Source organism: Sminthopsis crassicaudata, chromosome 1 (assembly GCF_048593235.1).
Source record: "Sminthopsis crassicaudata isolate SCR6 chromosome 1, ASM4859323v1, whole genome shotgun sequence".
NCBI lineage: Eukaryota > Metazoa > Chordata > Mammalia > Dasyuromorphia > Dasyuridae > Sminthopsis > Sminthopsis crassicaudata.
The window spans coordinates 238,901,816-238,918,008 of NC_133617.1; the positions used below are offsets into that span (position 1 = coordinate 238,901,816).

Genomic DNA, 16,193 nt, shown 5'->3' on the forward strand with positions numbered 1-16,193 from the left:
CACGCCAATATTTCCATTTTACAAATGAACAATTAGAAATATAACCATTTACTTAATGGTAATATCATCATTAGATACTCATAAAAGCAAGTATTTATAATAAAATACATCACAATCTATATATGAACCTGAGTTCAACTTTCCTACCACTGTGCAGAAATGCCACACCCAAAAACCCAGAAAATAGGAAAAACTCGTGTTGTGAGTGTAACTAACTCACAGCTCTGGATTGTAGACTTTGATGTTCTGCCTTCATTCAAGAGCATCTGCACACCTGAAGCAGCTTCTCTATCCACTGCTTGTCTGCTGCTGTTCCTTAAACTCTCCAACGGGGCACCTTCTCTTCTCCAGAACTCTTATAGTATTTATAAGAATCATTCATATTAAAGTCACTCTATAAGTGGATGTTGTAAAAGAGCTACCAATTAATTTAAATAATAGTTTCCTTAAACCAGAAAACTGCACATCTTGCTAGTCTGAGCGCTACTAAACAGACTTGCCTGCTACACAATACAGTTCAAATTAAGGGCAGCAGATTTCATTTAAGAGTATTTCAGCTTGACTCTCTGGGCATGGCCAACCAGCCTATATAGAGCCACCTAAACTACTACATCATTTTTTTCCCCCCATTCCTGCTTTTCTCTTTCAAACCAAAGGGGGGCAGCAAAGGACAATGGGTATTTCTGGGAGGCTAACTCTCTCTTAAACTCTAGGGGGCGCTGAAAAGACATAGCTGGAACTCGAAGCTCTTATCCAATGAGGTTGAGCCTTTGCCCAACCAATGAGGGCTCACTAAACTGAAGTCTTCTGTCAGCTGACTGCTCCACTGCTGCTACTTCACCAGCAGGTTGAGTAAAGCTGCTTTTGACGTTTTGCTGTTTCTTCAGTCTTTTCTTACTATGGTTACTACCACTCCTTAGCTCCAGCATTCTATCTTAAACCTTTCATTGGCTTAAGTCAGAATCTTCTGGCGCCCAGTGATTAACCAACCATTCACTTACAAGGTAACTTCTATGAAATCGACAGACCTTTTAAAATCATTCCTCAGGTATCTAAGTATTAATTATTTCTCAGTTTTGAAGGTTTTACATTCCTAAGCATCAAAAGTTCTATATGCAAATGAGCAGAGGGGAACTATGGTACCCTAGGACTCTATAAGAATTCTCCTGAACAGGTCTGAGTTGCCATATTTTCCAGACACATTGGATCTAGCGTGGACAGGAGGCCCTTGAACATGTCAAAATGACTCTTCTCCCCCAATTTGTTGTTTTTACCCCAAGATGGGTAATCTGTATGTCATTGGGAGTTTGAAGGGATTAGTCTTTTTCCTTTCCCCTATGACTTTCCCTTTTTCTTTCTGTAATTTAAATCTCCAAAGCTTTAAACTGCCCTGCTGGGGGGCTCTCTGGTATAAAAAAGTTCCCAAATGCACACACCTGACTCTTGTATGTCTCTTAGACTTGTGATAGTGTTTTTGGTTAGCAGCATTAAATGAAATTTTTTCTCCCTTTTCAAGTGACAGGAATGAATGAGATAGCTATGTCTTCACAAGATATTTTTTTTAATGGCATAAAGCAGCAAAAAAAATTAAGAATCCACTGTGCATAAATCTGTACTAACAGTTGGGAAATATAAAAATAGATATAGCTTTTTACAGGGAACTTATGAGTAACTATGAAATACATAAGAATGTAACTTGCTGAGAGGTGCAAAAGGGAGATTTGGACAATGATCTGAGAAATTTTAGATAAAGATCTTTGTTCTTTTTTCTTCCTCAGTAGTAATTTATTTTTTCAAATACATGTGAAGATAGCTTTCAGCATTCATCTTTGTAAAACTTTTGTGTTCCATATTTTTCTCCCTCCCTCTTTTTACCTCTCTCCTCAAGAAAGTAAGTAATCTGATATAGGTTAAATATGTGTTATCCTTTTTAAACATTTCCAAATTTGTCATGTTGTGCAAGAAAAATCAGACCAAAAGGAAAAATCAGACAAAAAGGTGAAAATATTATGCATTGATTTACATTTAGTCTCCATAATTTTCTCTAAGAAGTTTAAAATTGAGTTTACTTTTTTGCTGCAAGTCATCAAGATACTCTTCCATTGGTTATGTCCCAATTTTTACTCTCAATACAGAGGCAGCTAATGATATAGTGGAGAGCGCTCAGAACCTGGATCCAGGAAAACCTGAATTCATAGTCAGCATTAGAAATCTTTGACAATCACTTCACTTCTGCGAATTCACCTTAATTCTAAAATGGGGATAAGCTTTACTTCATTGCAGGGTTGTTCTGAGGATCAAATAGGATAATATTTGGAAAAAGGACTTGGGATAAATATTATATATTCAGTCCAAAAGTGGGTTGTCTTGTTTTATAATAGGTTCTGTGGAATTGTGGTTGGTCATTTGTGTTGATAAGAGTTCTCAAGTCATTCAAAATTGTTTCTCTTAAGAATTCTTTTGTAACTTTTCTGTATTACTTGATATACACATCTTACCAGGTTTCTCTGAAACCATCCCTTTTATCTTTATTTTTAACTTTTCAAAATCTTTTATTTATTTATTTTTACAGCACATTTCATTACGTTAACATGCCATAATTTGTACATGAGCCTTTTTTTTTCTCTTTTAATCTCTTTGGGATATAGATCTAATATTGAATGTCACTGGGTCATAGAGTATGCCAATTTACTAACTTTGGGGCATCATTTTAAATAAATGAATATCTAGTCAGTTCACAGTTCTAAAAAACGGTACCTTAATTATCTATTTTCCTACAATCACTGCAGCATTTATCATTCAATTTTTTGCCTACTTTGCCAGTTGGATGAATGTGAGTTGGAACTTGTTTTTGAATTTTGTTTCTCTAATTAAGTGATTTGGAGCATTTCTTTTTTAAATATGGATTTTGATAGCTTTGATTTCTTAAAAAGTGCCTGTTCATAAATTTGATCACCCATTAGTTTGGAAATGGTTCTTATTCTTACAATTTGAATCGGTTCTCTCTATATATTAGAAATGAGACTTTGTTTTATCAGAAACTTCTATGGTCATTTGTTTCTGTTTATTGTATACTTAATTTCTTCTACTGATTGATCTTTCTGTTTCTTAATCATTTTGATGATTAAAGCTTTGTTTTAAAATTTAAGATCTTCTATTGCTTCCCCCTTTTCCCATCATTTCCCTAGCAAATTTTGACCTTTTCTTTCTCCAAATAATTATCATTATTATTGTTTTTAACTTTTTAAAGTAATCCTTTAATAGTCTGGCATGTCAATGAATATGTAAATTAGTTTGTGTAGTTTTTTTTTTTTAACCTTAGTCTACTCCAGGGGGCAGCTAAGTGACGCAGTGGATAGAGCACCAGTCCTGAATTCAGGAAGACCTGAGTTCAAATATGGTCTCAGACACTTAACACTTCCTAGCTGTGTGACCCTGAGCAAGTCACTTAACCCCAGCCTCAGGGGAAAAAAAAAAACAAAAAACAAAAAAAACCAAAACCCTTAGTCTACTCCTAAACAATTGATGATTCTCCAACCATTTAGTGTTCTGTTTTTATTTGTGTAAAAGAGTTGTAGTCAGATAGTTTTTAGGTATATCTTGATAGATAGTCTCAATTACGTTGCTAATATACAGAAAAGCTGTTGATGCTTGTTTATTTCATCTCTTGCAACTTTGTAGAAGTTGTCAATTGTTTCATTTATATTTTTAGCTGAATTTCTTGGGTTCTTTTAATAAATTTTGATGTCACATGCATGAAGTGATTGTTTTGGTTCATCTTGTCCATGCTTATTCTTTTAATTTGCTTTTCTTGTCTTGTAGCTGTATCTAATATTTCTAGCACTATCACTTAGTAATCTTGATAATACATATCTTTGCTTTATTCCTAAACCTATTAGAAAAACTATTTATAATACTGTCACTTACTGAAAAACAAAACACTTTTCTGAATCTATAATCATATTTTTTGTTATTGTTATTAATAGTCTTTTAATATGATAGTTTTTATAATATTAAATGGAACCCTGCAATTCCTTCTACAAATCCAGTGTTATAGTTGTGAATAATTTGTCTTTTGTTTTGTCCTTTCTAATATTTTATTTAATATTTTTACATCAGTGAACTTTAGGGATGTTGTTCTATAAGCCTTTCTTTATTTTGACTTTGATTTAGATCTTTAATCCATATTTGTATTGAGGAAGCATTGATAGGATTGTTTCTTCAAATTTTTTAACCTTTTCAGTTTATATTAATATTGAAATTGGGGCTTTTTTGTGGTGCTGGTAGTGATGAAGATTACTTTGTGGCTTAAATTTTTATTTTATTTTATTAGATTGGGTTAAATTCTTTTTAATCTGGGCATTTGGTAATTAAACCAAAATTGGTTTCCTGCATTTGAGGCATCATAATGTCCACTTATGACAGAGGCAATATCTTATATCATTTGCCAGTTTATATAGCTTATTTTTTTGAACAAAAATACTGTACTTCCAGCATAGCCTCAGAATACTAGCACTATGCTTCACAGTGAGAGATTGGAGTAGGAATTTAGGGAAGTGCTTTTAAAATACTTTTAAGGAGAAAGATTATTGCCAAAAAGACACATTGTTATTCAACCAAATTCTTCATGTATATTGAACCTTCTTTCACAGAACACATACACAAGAAAGTTGACATTATTGAAATACTTTTATTAAATCTGAAATACTTTATATTTCATATACTTTTACTTTTATATTTCTGAAGTTTATATTCAACTAATACATTTTTTTACTTTTGTTTTTCTAAAAAAAGCCAAAACACCAAACTTTACACATATTTTAATAAACTATTTTTAAATGTCCTGTTTATTATTCCCTCAGTAATGTTCTTTAACATATCTTAAGCTAATTGGGGAAGGGAGAGGTAGGAAAAGGAGGGAGAAAAAAATCTTACAAAAATGAGTGTTGAAAATAATTTTACATGTAATTAGAAAAACAAGGACTATATATATGTACATATGTGTATATATATATATATTTCAACATTAATTTTTCTAAGCCTTAGTGTTTCAAATTTTAATTCCTCCCTCCCTTACTTCCCCCTTTCCCAAAACAACAAGCAATCTGATATAGGTTAAATATGTGCAATCCTTTTGAATATAAATTCACTTTATAAAAAGCATTTAGAAAGGTGCCTGACCTATGGTAAACACTTTATAAATACCATCTTTTATTATGACTGTGACTATTGTTTACTGAAAAATAATTGCCATTTAGCATATTTTTGGGAAAAAATGTTAAAATGGGATTTAAGTTTAAAATATCTGAATAAAATGAGTTTTTAAAAATAACCCTTTTTATTTTTTCCTGCTATGTTTAGCCTGATATTTTGAACTAGTTGCTATCTATAGCATATATACAATTAATAAAAAATCATGCAACTTAAGCCTGTCTTAAGACAGTACTACTTAATGAAAAAGTCAAATCTGATAAATAATTTAAGATTACAAGAAATAAATTGTTTAGTCTAGATTCTCTCAAATGTAGCCAATACAGTATAGTTTGGTGTGCTAAATATGGAGTTAGGAGAATGTGATTTTGAATCTAAGCTCTCAGTGCTTCTGTGAGCCCTGTGTTAACATCTGACTCTCAGTTTTCTCTGTGAAAGTAAAGGGATTAAACTAGATGACCCCTGAAGTTACTTGGCCTCTATTACTATAATCCCATGTTTTAAAGCTATTATGTTCCCTCTAACTCTACTCTTCTCCAAGTTAAACCTTTCCCCAGTTACTTTATATAAGATCTCAAAGCTTGTTATGCTGGAGCCTACCTCTGAGCATTCTTGTAATCAGTGTTTTCTTCTAAAATGAGGTGTCCATTAATACATTGTTGGTGCAGTTGTGAACTATGCCCAAAGGGCTATCAAACTGTTGCATACCCTTTGATCCAGCAGTGTCTCTACTGGATTTGTATCCTTTTTAGGACCATGTCTAAGTGTGAAGCCCAGAAAGCCTGTAAATGATTAAAAGGGACTACCATTAAGAGATGAGTCAGTTCTCTGAAAGTTTCCATAGCAAAAAGCACACTTGAAGGAATTGCAGATCAGGTTTTACAGATGCTTAAATCCAGACAAACGGGCAGAGGAGAGGGCAAAGAATGCAACTGCCTCTCAGTTGTCTTGTATCATTATCATCCTCTCACATGAAAGGGATCTATTCTGCTGGTCAGAATTAGATTCCCCAGCAGCCACTAGAAGGTGGCCCAAAGCAGTCTCCCAAAAAGATCATAAAAAAGTGAAAGGAACCCGCATGTACAAAAATGTTTATAGCAACCGTTTTTGTAGTGGCAAGAAACTGGACACTGATTGGATGCCCATCAGCTGGAGAATGGCTGAATAAGTTATGGTATATGAATGTTATAGAACAGTCAGTAGGATGATTTCAGAGAAGCCTGGAGAGATTTACAGCAACTGATGCTAAGTGAATTGAGTACAACCAAGAGAACATTATTCCTGGCAATAAGAAAATTGTACAATGATCAATTCTGAAGGACATGGCTCTTTAATGAGGTGATTCAGGCCATTTTCAATGATGAAGAGAGCTATAGAAAGAGGACTGTGGATCACAGTAGTATTTTTACTTTTTTGATATTTGCTTGCTTTTTGTTTTATTTCTCTTTTTTGATCTGATTTTTCTTATGCAGCATGATAATTGTACAAATATGTATAGAAGAATTGCACATATTTAACCTATATTGGATTATTTGCTATCTGGGGTAGGGGTTAAGGGGAATGGAGAGAGACCTGTCTCTGACTGCATCATACTCTTCCTTGGGTGTTTTGAGTGCCAGAAGTATTGAATATAGAAATACACTGTCTGAGATCAAGTAGGTGACAGTGACAGGACAAATATTACATAAATAAGTGAGCCTGACCACAACTCTCTGAAGATAGGAACTTTAGATAGTTGTTTCAATTGCCCTCATATTCTGTTAGTCCCCATCTGGATTATGATGGTGTTGATTTTCAATGCCATATTAAAGGAGTGATTTTGACAAGCTGGAGTATTCAGGAAAATGTATTTGGTGCATCAAAGAGTATTCAGATTCTTGCCATAGGAAGTTTGGTTGAAAAATATTAGGTATACCTTGGAGAAGACTTGTTAGTTGTATTTAAGTAATTTAAATGTTGTGAAAGCAGGGTAATATTTGTTCTACATGATACAAGAGAACAAATAAGGAGCAGTAATCAGCCTTACCTGAGGCAGAAAGATGTTAAATAACTTGATTGGGTTTCACATGCATCAATTCTCCCTTGTCACTATATAACTGGCTTTCCTTTTCAATTGCATGGCTTTTTGGTGCCCAATTGAGATTTTTCTTATGAATGTCTAATTTAGTAGTTTGTCATTTTAAAGGCATGTCTAACTATCCATTACTCCATTTGGGATTTTCTTTTTTTTTTTTGGCAGAGGTATTGGAGTATTTTGCTATTTTTTTTTCCAGCTCATCTTGTAGGTGAGGATACTGAGGCAAACAGGGTTAAGTGATTTGCCCAGGGTCACACAGCTAATAATGAGGCTGGATTTCAATTCATGAAGATGAGTCTTCCTGATTCTAGGCCCAATGCTCTATTCATTGTGCTACCTCATTATAATTTGTTCTTATTAATAACAGTGATACTTTGTAGTAAGAGTTTATAGTCTTATTAGGATAACAGTTAGGATAAAGTCTATCTGAAGATAGTAGGCAAGATCATCTTAGAAGATTTTATTGTAAGGGTTGCTTTGAGTTTTTGGTTGTTTTTTTTTTTTTTTTTTTTTTTTTTTTTCCCCAAGTAAATGGCTTGGTTTGACCATGTTACCACATCCCTGACCCCTGAGGAAATAAAAAAAGCTTAATAACTTAAGATTTGGAAGAACTCCCATCCAAGTCTTGTATAGTAATGGAGCTTTTCCATTATCTCATCCAACATATTTTTCTATCTAATGGACCATAAGCTAAATTGAATAGGATTTAAAGATCTTAAAATTGTAAGAAGCTATTTCTTTACATTTAACTGCTTTGGGAATTTGATAACTGGAACACACCTCTAGGAGACCAGGAGGATAGCTGCTTATTCCCTAGAGATCCCAGTTTGAGAGACTGCCTGTCTATCAGTCCAAGATGAGAGCTTTATAGGAAATGATCAGCTTTTATATCAAAAGATCACAGACTTCTTTTGCTCTAGCTAAATGCCATGTGAATAATTCTTTCTAGGTGCTTTTATTGTCTAGTTCCTTTCTTCCTCTTAGAGGAAATTATAATACCTTAAAAGAAAAGGAGAGTTAAATGAAACTAAACTTATGTCACCTGAATCTGCCAGTATAAGAGGTACATCTTTCCCCGCTACTTTGGGGGCAAAATATATTTAAAAATTATAATTTTACCATATTCATTTTCCTTTCTTATTTCTGTTTACCTTGTTAGATATTGCATATATTGTTTTCCTGATTCTGCTGTAATGGGCACTTAGTAATTATATTTTGATAATAAGGTATCAACTTATCTCCTTTCTGTTTGAAATTGAACTTTAGCAATTCTGTTGTTAGGTTTAACCTTTCTTCATCTGTTCCTTGAAAAAGCTATATATTGCCTAATAGCATTGTTTCCCAGTGCCAACAAGCAAGACTTTCTCGTCATCACGTAGTTTATTCAGGATCTTTAGGAACTGTTACTTTCTTTAAAAGGGAATAAATATTAAGAATTAAGAAGCTTATGGTAGTACAAATTAATCTTCTGTCATTCTGATTCGAAACCAAGGGTTAGACAATTTGGGGAGTTTGCTGTCTTTTGCCATTCCTTGTACCTTTATGGTGTCTAGCACAGCAAAATGTTAATAAATGTTTATTGTTTACCCTTTTTTATACCATTGGTTCTCAGAATGTAGTGTGGGAGGTTTTTGAGGTCAAAACTATTTTCATAATAGAAAAAAATTTTAAATTTCAATCTAGTACTATAAATATAAACATAGATAACCTTCTTGAGAAAAAGCTCTTTGGGGAAGATCCTTAATAATTTTAAGAGTATAGATAGGTCCCATAATTAAGAATTTGTTAACTACTGCTTTACATGGTATCACACTGTCCAAAGATTTAATTTTATAGTACAATGCAATATCTATATCCTACCTTTCCTGTCTTCTTATACTAGACTCTAACACATATTCTTTGTTACAGTGACACTGGCCTCCTGGATGTTCAATGAACAAGACACTTCATCTCTTGCTTGGCTCTGGGCATTTTCTCTGATTGTCCCTCATGCCTAGAATGTTCTTCTTTATTCCTCTATGCCCCTGGCTCCCTATTTTCTTTTAAGTCCCAACAAAAATCCCAACTTCTCCAGGAATCTTTTTCCAATCCTTCTTTATTCTAGTGCCTTCCCTTTTAAAATTATTTCCTATTTATTTTGCATATAACTGGATGTGTATTTTTAAGCAGTGTTTGTACATTTGCAATATCTCCTCTTAGATTGCAAGCTCCTTGAGGGCTGGGACTGTTTTTTGCCTCTTTTTTTTTTTTTTTTTTTTTTGTATACTGAGGCTTAGCATAGTGCCTGACAAACAGTAAGTACAAGTTTATTAATTGAACTTGATCACTGGGTTTTATATTTTTGCTCTCCTTTTAATCTCCTCTTTGATCCATTTTTTGAAGTAGAAATTTATTTTGCTTGAGACTATCCTCTGAACTATTTCATCTTAAATCCTCATTTTGTCATGCCTTGGCCTGACATATTTTCCTGTTTAATATGTTTCTATATGAAAAACTTTCAGACCTCTTGGAAAACATCTGGATTTTTCTGATAGCCCCATGTTCTTCAAAGCTCTTTGGGCTGTTTGTGCTAGCTTCTGACTTCTTGGTTCCAGATCAACTTGTATTATTTTGCTCCCCTCTATAGTAGTGAGCTGTGAGAGCTGCCTGTCTTATTGCTTCATCAGACCGGGATTGAGATCCAACTTTAGAAAAGATTTTCAGTTTCCTTCAGTCCAGAGATAACATTCAAGTCTCAAATTGTTATGAAGACCCTTTTGAACAAATTTAAAGCCTTGTCTTTTTTCTGATTGTCAAGTTGGACATAATATTCACAATGAGCAATTACTGTTGGTAATTTTTTAGACCAAGTAATTTACTGAATACATTCATGTTCCAAGCTCTTGCATTTTTCTGATGTTCTTATTTAAAACTGTTTTGCTGCTTTGGAAAATCCTTAGCAAAGAGAGTAAATCCCTTGAGGGCTAACAAAATGTGCATATTATCAATATTTTTTTTGGTAAAGACATTTTTTAAAAATATTAAAATCTGAGAGGTGAAAAAACTGTAGGAGCATTGTCTAAAGATACTCTGGTTAAATAGATCAATTGATTAATTTACTAATATTTGTGGTTTTTAAAAACTACACATGTTAATTTTAAAGGAGAAAGAAAACATACTTGAGTTATGAGAGGGAAGCCCCTATCAGAGCGTTTTGTTGTAAGTAAGAAAGATAGGGGAAAAGGAAATGATTTAAAGTTTGAAGATGTATTGTGAGAACTTAACAACTTTCTCTTATGTACAGGAACTGTTTTAATAAGAAGTAACAGTGGTCAGCTGATGTTGGTGTCTCAACAAGCTTTAGCTCAAGCTGAAACGCCAAGCCCTATGAATGTAAGAACAGCAGTACCATCAAGTACTCATGCAGTCAAAATTTGCACTGTGCCAGTAAGTAAATGACATTGTCTGACTATATATATATCCTGCCTTCTTTCACCACCTTTTTTCCCTTTTATTCCCCCTTCATCATTAAGAGAGGAAGGAAGGGGGATTATACTTAGTTCATTTCAGTGAGACCACCTTTTTTAGATATATGATTTGAATGAGGTTTCTGAAGTCACTATATAATGAGCCAGATATGACCTTTAAGATGCCCACTTAACCAAACTTGTTTTTTTTGTAGGTAGTAATTGCTTAAATAATCAAATGTTAATTATTACTTTCTTAACTTAAAGATTTTACAGTAATTCTTTATGACAAATTAATATTTCAAATAAAAACCTCCATAAATTTTAATGCTACTTTGACTTTTGGTCATGGAAGGGGGTTCATGTTAATATTTGTTTATATGACATGTAGGGACACATATATCACAACATGTTTATACATATGTTACATTAATACATATATATGCTTCTGTATTTATAAATACACTATTGTATTGAAAAATGTAAATTTTTTTAAAAAGGAAATGCTGATAAAAATATGTAATTAGTGCTAGATGAGAATGTGTTTTTGTACATATACGTATATATGTGTGTGAGATAGTATCCACATAAATGTTGATTTTTTTTTTTGATAGAAACCTTTTAAAATTATATATTATTTTAAAAATTATTCTATTTGCTTACAAATTTTGAAGATCTTAAATATTTCTTAATCTTTTGGGGAAAGAGTACAAATGGGGTATTTGTCAGGAGGAGTTGCTGACTAGAACTTTGAAGTTCTAAATGGCTAAAATGTAAAAGGTCAAAATGAGGGTAGGGGAGAAGTGCAGAGAAACAAACCAAATCTCAAGGATTGACTGGAAGGCAAGTTCAAGTAGTATAATACAGTATGGAACTAGTAGTACTATGAAATAGAGATAAATAGGTAGATTGTATCCAAATTTGTGAAGGATCTTCATCGCTAGTCTTAAGATTTACACTTTATTCTGAAGACAAAACAGAAAGCTACATGGGGTTTTTGAATGGGAGAGTGATCCTTTCAAGCATTAGGAAAATCACTTTGGAAAAGAAAAAGAGATGGGAGGAAGGGAATCTAACCACTTTTATAGTTAAGCTGAGCACTAATGAGGACTTGAACCAGGATAACAGCTATAAAACTGGCAAGATTGAAAAGCTTTGATTCCTACTCTGTTCTTTACACTACTATTACTATAACCCTTCTCTAGGACTAAGTTTTTTTTCCTCTTTAAAAAGAAAAAGCTGGTTTAGATCTAAGGTTTCCACCATACCCTCAAGAGGTATGAGAAGATTGCCAAGGGATTATGTGAATATTTGATATATAAAGATATTATTCTTTTGAAATTAATCTCATTTCCCATATGCATATACTTCATTTCATATTAAGTTAGGGATGCAGAATAGTTTGCTGAAAGCTGGAATGGAAGTTTGGGAATCCCTAATCTAAAGCAAAACTTTAAAAACAGTTTCCTTTTGTGACCCCTTTTCCCCTGAGAATTTTACATGTCCCTGGGTATGTAGGTATATGTAGGTATAAAAGTCAAACTTTTACTGATAATAAATCATAATTTTGTAACCCTCACATTCGATTATGAGGTATTTAGATGAACTTTAAGATTATTTTCAATCCTAGAGCCCATCAGATAATAGCCTCTTTGAAAAAAAGGATTGATATGAAAATTGAATGATTGCACTATCTCCATCAATAGGGAAATTTGGAAGAAGGGCAGATTTTTAAAACTGATTGTTGGTGGGCAATTATGAGCATATTGAGTTTAAAGTGTTGGTAGTTCAAATTCATTTCCAATCTAAGTGGAGATTCAATTAAGTAGTTTAAAATTTAAATAATAGAGGAACCACCTGTAACATAAGTAGGTGAAGCAAATTACTAAATCATACATACATATCTGAGAGACAAAAATAAGCTTAGCTGAGTGTTATCACACACTCTCAGAGTTGGAAGGGAATCTCCGAGGCCATCTGATCCAACCCATACCTGAAGGAGAATCTCCTCTGCAAAGTGTAAATATTGTTTTCCCCAGTAGAAGGTAAGCTTCTTGAAGGCAGGAAGTATTTCATTTTTGCTTTTAAATTCCTAGGGCTTAGCATAGTGCCTGGCATTTAATTAAATTGAGCTTGCACAAATTAAACTATTTAAAGTGAAGAGAAACTCACTATTGTAGAAAGACACTGGCTTTGGAACCAGAGGACCCGGGTTCAAATTCAGCCTTGGTTACTTAATATGTAGCTTTAGAGAAGTTACTTTATCTTTAGGCTCTAGTTTCTTTATCTGTGAAATGAGAAGGTTGAATTAGATGGCTTCTAAGGTCCCTTCCAGCTCAAAAAAATCTATAATCCTATGCTTTCTACCTTAGCTTGTAAATATTTTTATTGAAATGTTGCATTGGAATTTTTATCCCAAAGAGACAAATAGAGAATTTGGCTTTTTTTTTTTTTTTTTTTAATGAATTCCATAATTTGATTGCATTGAGCTAGAGTATTAGAGTATCAGGTTATATTTTTTTAATGTAATTTTAAAACCATATATGTAACATAATTTCTGCTTGTTGACTTAGGGACTGCCCCCTTCCAATGTCTTTTTTTGGGGGTCTTGGAAGGTTCCAATTTCCTTGGAAGGTTCAAACCAGTCAATAATGCTAAAAATGTATATTGTCCTATTACAGATGATTTTGGCCTCAGCTATGAGCAGATGCTTAAACTGACATATTTAGTAGGGCAGAGAGTAAAAGAGTTGGGGAAGTAATAGAAGAAAGTCCAAGAGGTCAAAGGATCACAGTCACTGGAGAGGCAAGAATAAATTTGAAATTTGACCCTGATGAAGCCCAGACTTTGGTGAGATGATCTTGATGTCATTTCAGGAAGAAAGAAACTAATGATCACTGAAAAGCATTCATCTAAACCTGAAAACCTGGTTATTCCAGGCTTTCATCACTCAGTTTGATGTGGGCATAACTGAATTGGTTGCACATAGCAGAATTATCCCCTAAAATATTAGGCGGCCAGTTGCCTTATTGGGAAGGAAGAAGTCTTACTCAAATATTTTTGAATGTTAGAGATAATTTCTTAAATTCTTAAAAAGATAGAAACTTTTAGTGATGAAGAGTTAAAATAAATGAGAGGTACCAGAGGAGAAGAGGTGCCCTTCGAGAAGGAAGAAACCTGATTAGATCAATTTACAAATTCTTAAATGTTTGTTTTCTTATTGAACTCTTCCAAATCCTAGTAATCCTGCCTATTTTTATATTTTCTTTTCAGAACTCTGGTACACAATTAATTAAGAAAGTAGCAGTGGCTCCAGTCAAGACAGTGACTCCAGTCAGGGCAGTAACCTCCGTCAAGGCAGTAGCTCCAGTAAAGGCAGTGACACCTGTTAAAGCAGTTGCTGCCCCTGTGAAAACTGTGGCACAATTAGGAAGTACTGTGGTAACTTCCCTCCCAAAACCTTCCATAGTACAGGTAGGTTCTTACTGTCTCTTGCTTATCTATGTCCATGTTACATCTTTTATTTCCTTGGCGAAGCTACAATAGTGAGCGACTGTTTTCATACAATATAAAAAGTATTTGAGACAGTTTTTTTTTTTTTTTTTTTTTTTTTTTATTTTAGCCAAGTAAATCACTTAATTAGATATGAAGGACTTCCCAGAATAATTAAAGTAGTAATAGTTCACACATGAAGATTCACAAAGTGCTTTTTTAATAACATTCATATGAATATTATTTTAAAGATGGGAAGAATGAGATTATGAAATGTTGTGATTTGCCTAAAGTCACTCAAGTAATATAAAGTTTGAGGGAAGAGAGGGCATGAACCCAGGGCTTCTGAATCCAGTACCATGGTTAATAGAGTTGGAATAGTTTTTGCATCTGACAAGAGGTTAGCCTAATATATAATTTGGTACTTGAGAAAATTAAAGCAAAATAAATGCTTAACAATTAAGGAAAGGCTAATTATGTGAAAATAGGTCCCTAGAAGTTAACTGCTTTTTGTACTTTTGCTTTGCTTTTCTTTTCTTTGGAAATCAATTCATTGCATGATTGTTTGAGCAGATTTTAACAATGATTTCAGAGGACTAGGAAAGGGAAATAATTGCCACAGATGATACTATTAGTGTAAAATGTGAGGGGAAGGGCAGAACTTTTGGCACAAATGGTTCAACTTTTGGCAGAATTTTAGTAGAATTATAAAGAGTGGTAGATTAGCTAGCTTTGGTCACCTTTATTCTTTACTTTTGTGCCAGAATAATTCAATCCCAAGCCAGTCACATAAACTTGGAAATAGTTATGGAAGCCCAAGAATAGAGTTTGCAGGATGACTTTCTAAATGTCTAGGAAGTAAATATTTTTGAGGAATTAGCCGGTCTGAATTTGGAGAATTTTGTTACTAGTTGGTTTCAAGCATAGCCCTTTGTCTGGCGGTTAATTTAGGAATGTATTACTTATTGGTGTCTAGGGATTAGCTCGGTAGTATTTTCAATAGTAATATAATAAGGGAAGTAATGTCAGACCTTAGATTCTGAGATGATTCTTTACCAATTTGAGTAACTATACTAGGTGGTATAGTAGAGTGAAAAGAAAACTAAATGTCATGTTTGGATCTCTTTTTATTAAAACAATTGAAAGAATAAGGGCTATGACTGATATTGGAACAAGACCCTTCAGAGTGAATTTCAATTCTTTTAATGTGAGACCAAATATGATAATACATGACATTCTAGTATGTAGAAATTGAACTTGAGAAAAAGTACTCGGTCCACCTTGTGGAGAAAATCAGCACTACTTTAGATTTTAAAAAAATTTCCTGTTGGAAAATTAGAAGTGGATATGGAAGCCATCAAGGATTTGTGTATAAATTTAAAGGCAAAAAGAATTTTATAATGAATTTAAAAAAATTTTCCCCTGTTCCTAAAGGAATTCAAGAACTATTTTCTTATACTATTATAGTTGTGATGACATTTGAACAGAGTGGAAAAAATCTATTTATGCTGGATAATATCCAAATAACTTGTCATAGGTCTAGTTCTTCTTTAGTGATGGACTTCTTGGTGATGGATATATTTTGATGGTGTACTTTGGCACACTGGTTCAATTTACAGTTAATAGGTAAGGGGGAAAAGAAAGAAGGAAAAAAAATAGAAAGATAAACATTTCTAATTCTAGGATGGTCACTTTGGGGTCTACATATATTTTTCAGATTCAGAATATAGCCTCTAATTGAAATTTTGTTTTACCTGCTAAATTTATATGTATTCAGTTCACATTACTCCTTCCAGACCTCAAATTCTAGCCCTGTCATCATCCATATACATAAGTTGTGTATATCATTTTTTTTTTTTTTTTTTTTTTTTTTTTTTTTTTACTGCTTTCATAAGTAATTGGATGGGAGCTTAGGCAGATTGAATTTGAGGTGAGAAGTTGTGGACTTTGGAGGACTATAAGGGAAA

General features: G+C 33.3%; 1 protein-coding gene across 2 annotated transcripts in view; it reads left to right on the forward strand.

Moving 5' to 3' along the window:
- TAF4B (TATA-box binding protein associated factor 4b) overlaps positions 1-16,193 on the forward strand; it is a 157,546-nt gene that overhangs the window by 19,593 nt on the left and 121,760 nt on the right. For both annotated transcript variants that reach the window (XM_074276957.1, XM_074276965.1), the window contains exons 2-3: positions 10,572-10,714; positions 14,008-14,208. In XM_074276957.1, the coding sequence (XP_074133058.1) occupies positions 10,572-10,714; positions 14,008-14,208 (344 nt within the window). The remainder of the gene's footprint in view (positions 1-10,571; positions 10,715-14,007; positions 14,209-16,193) is intronic.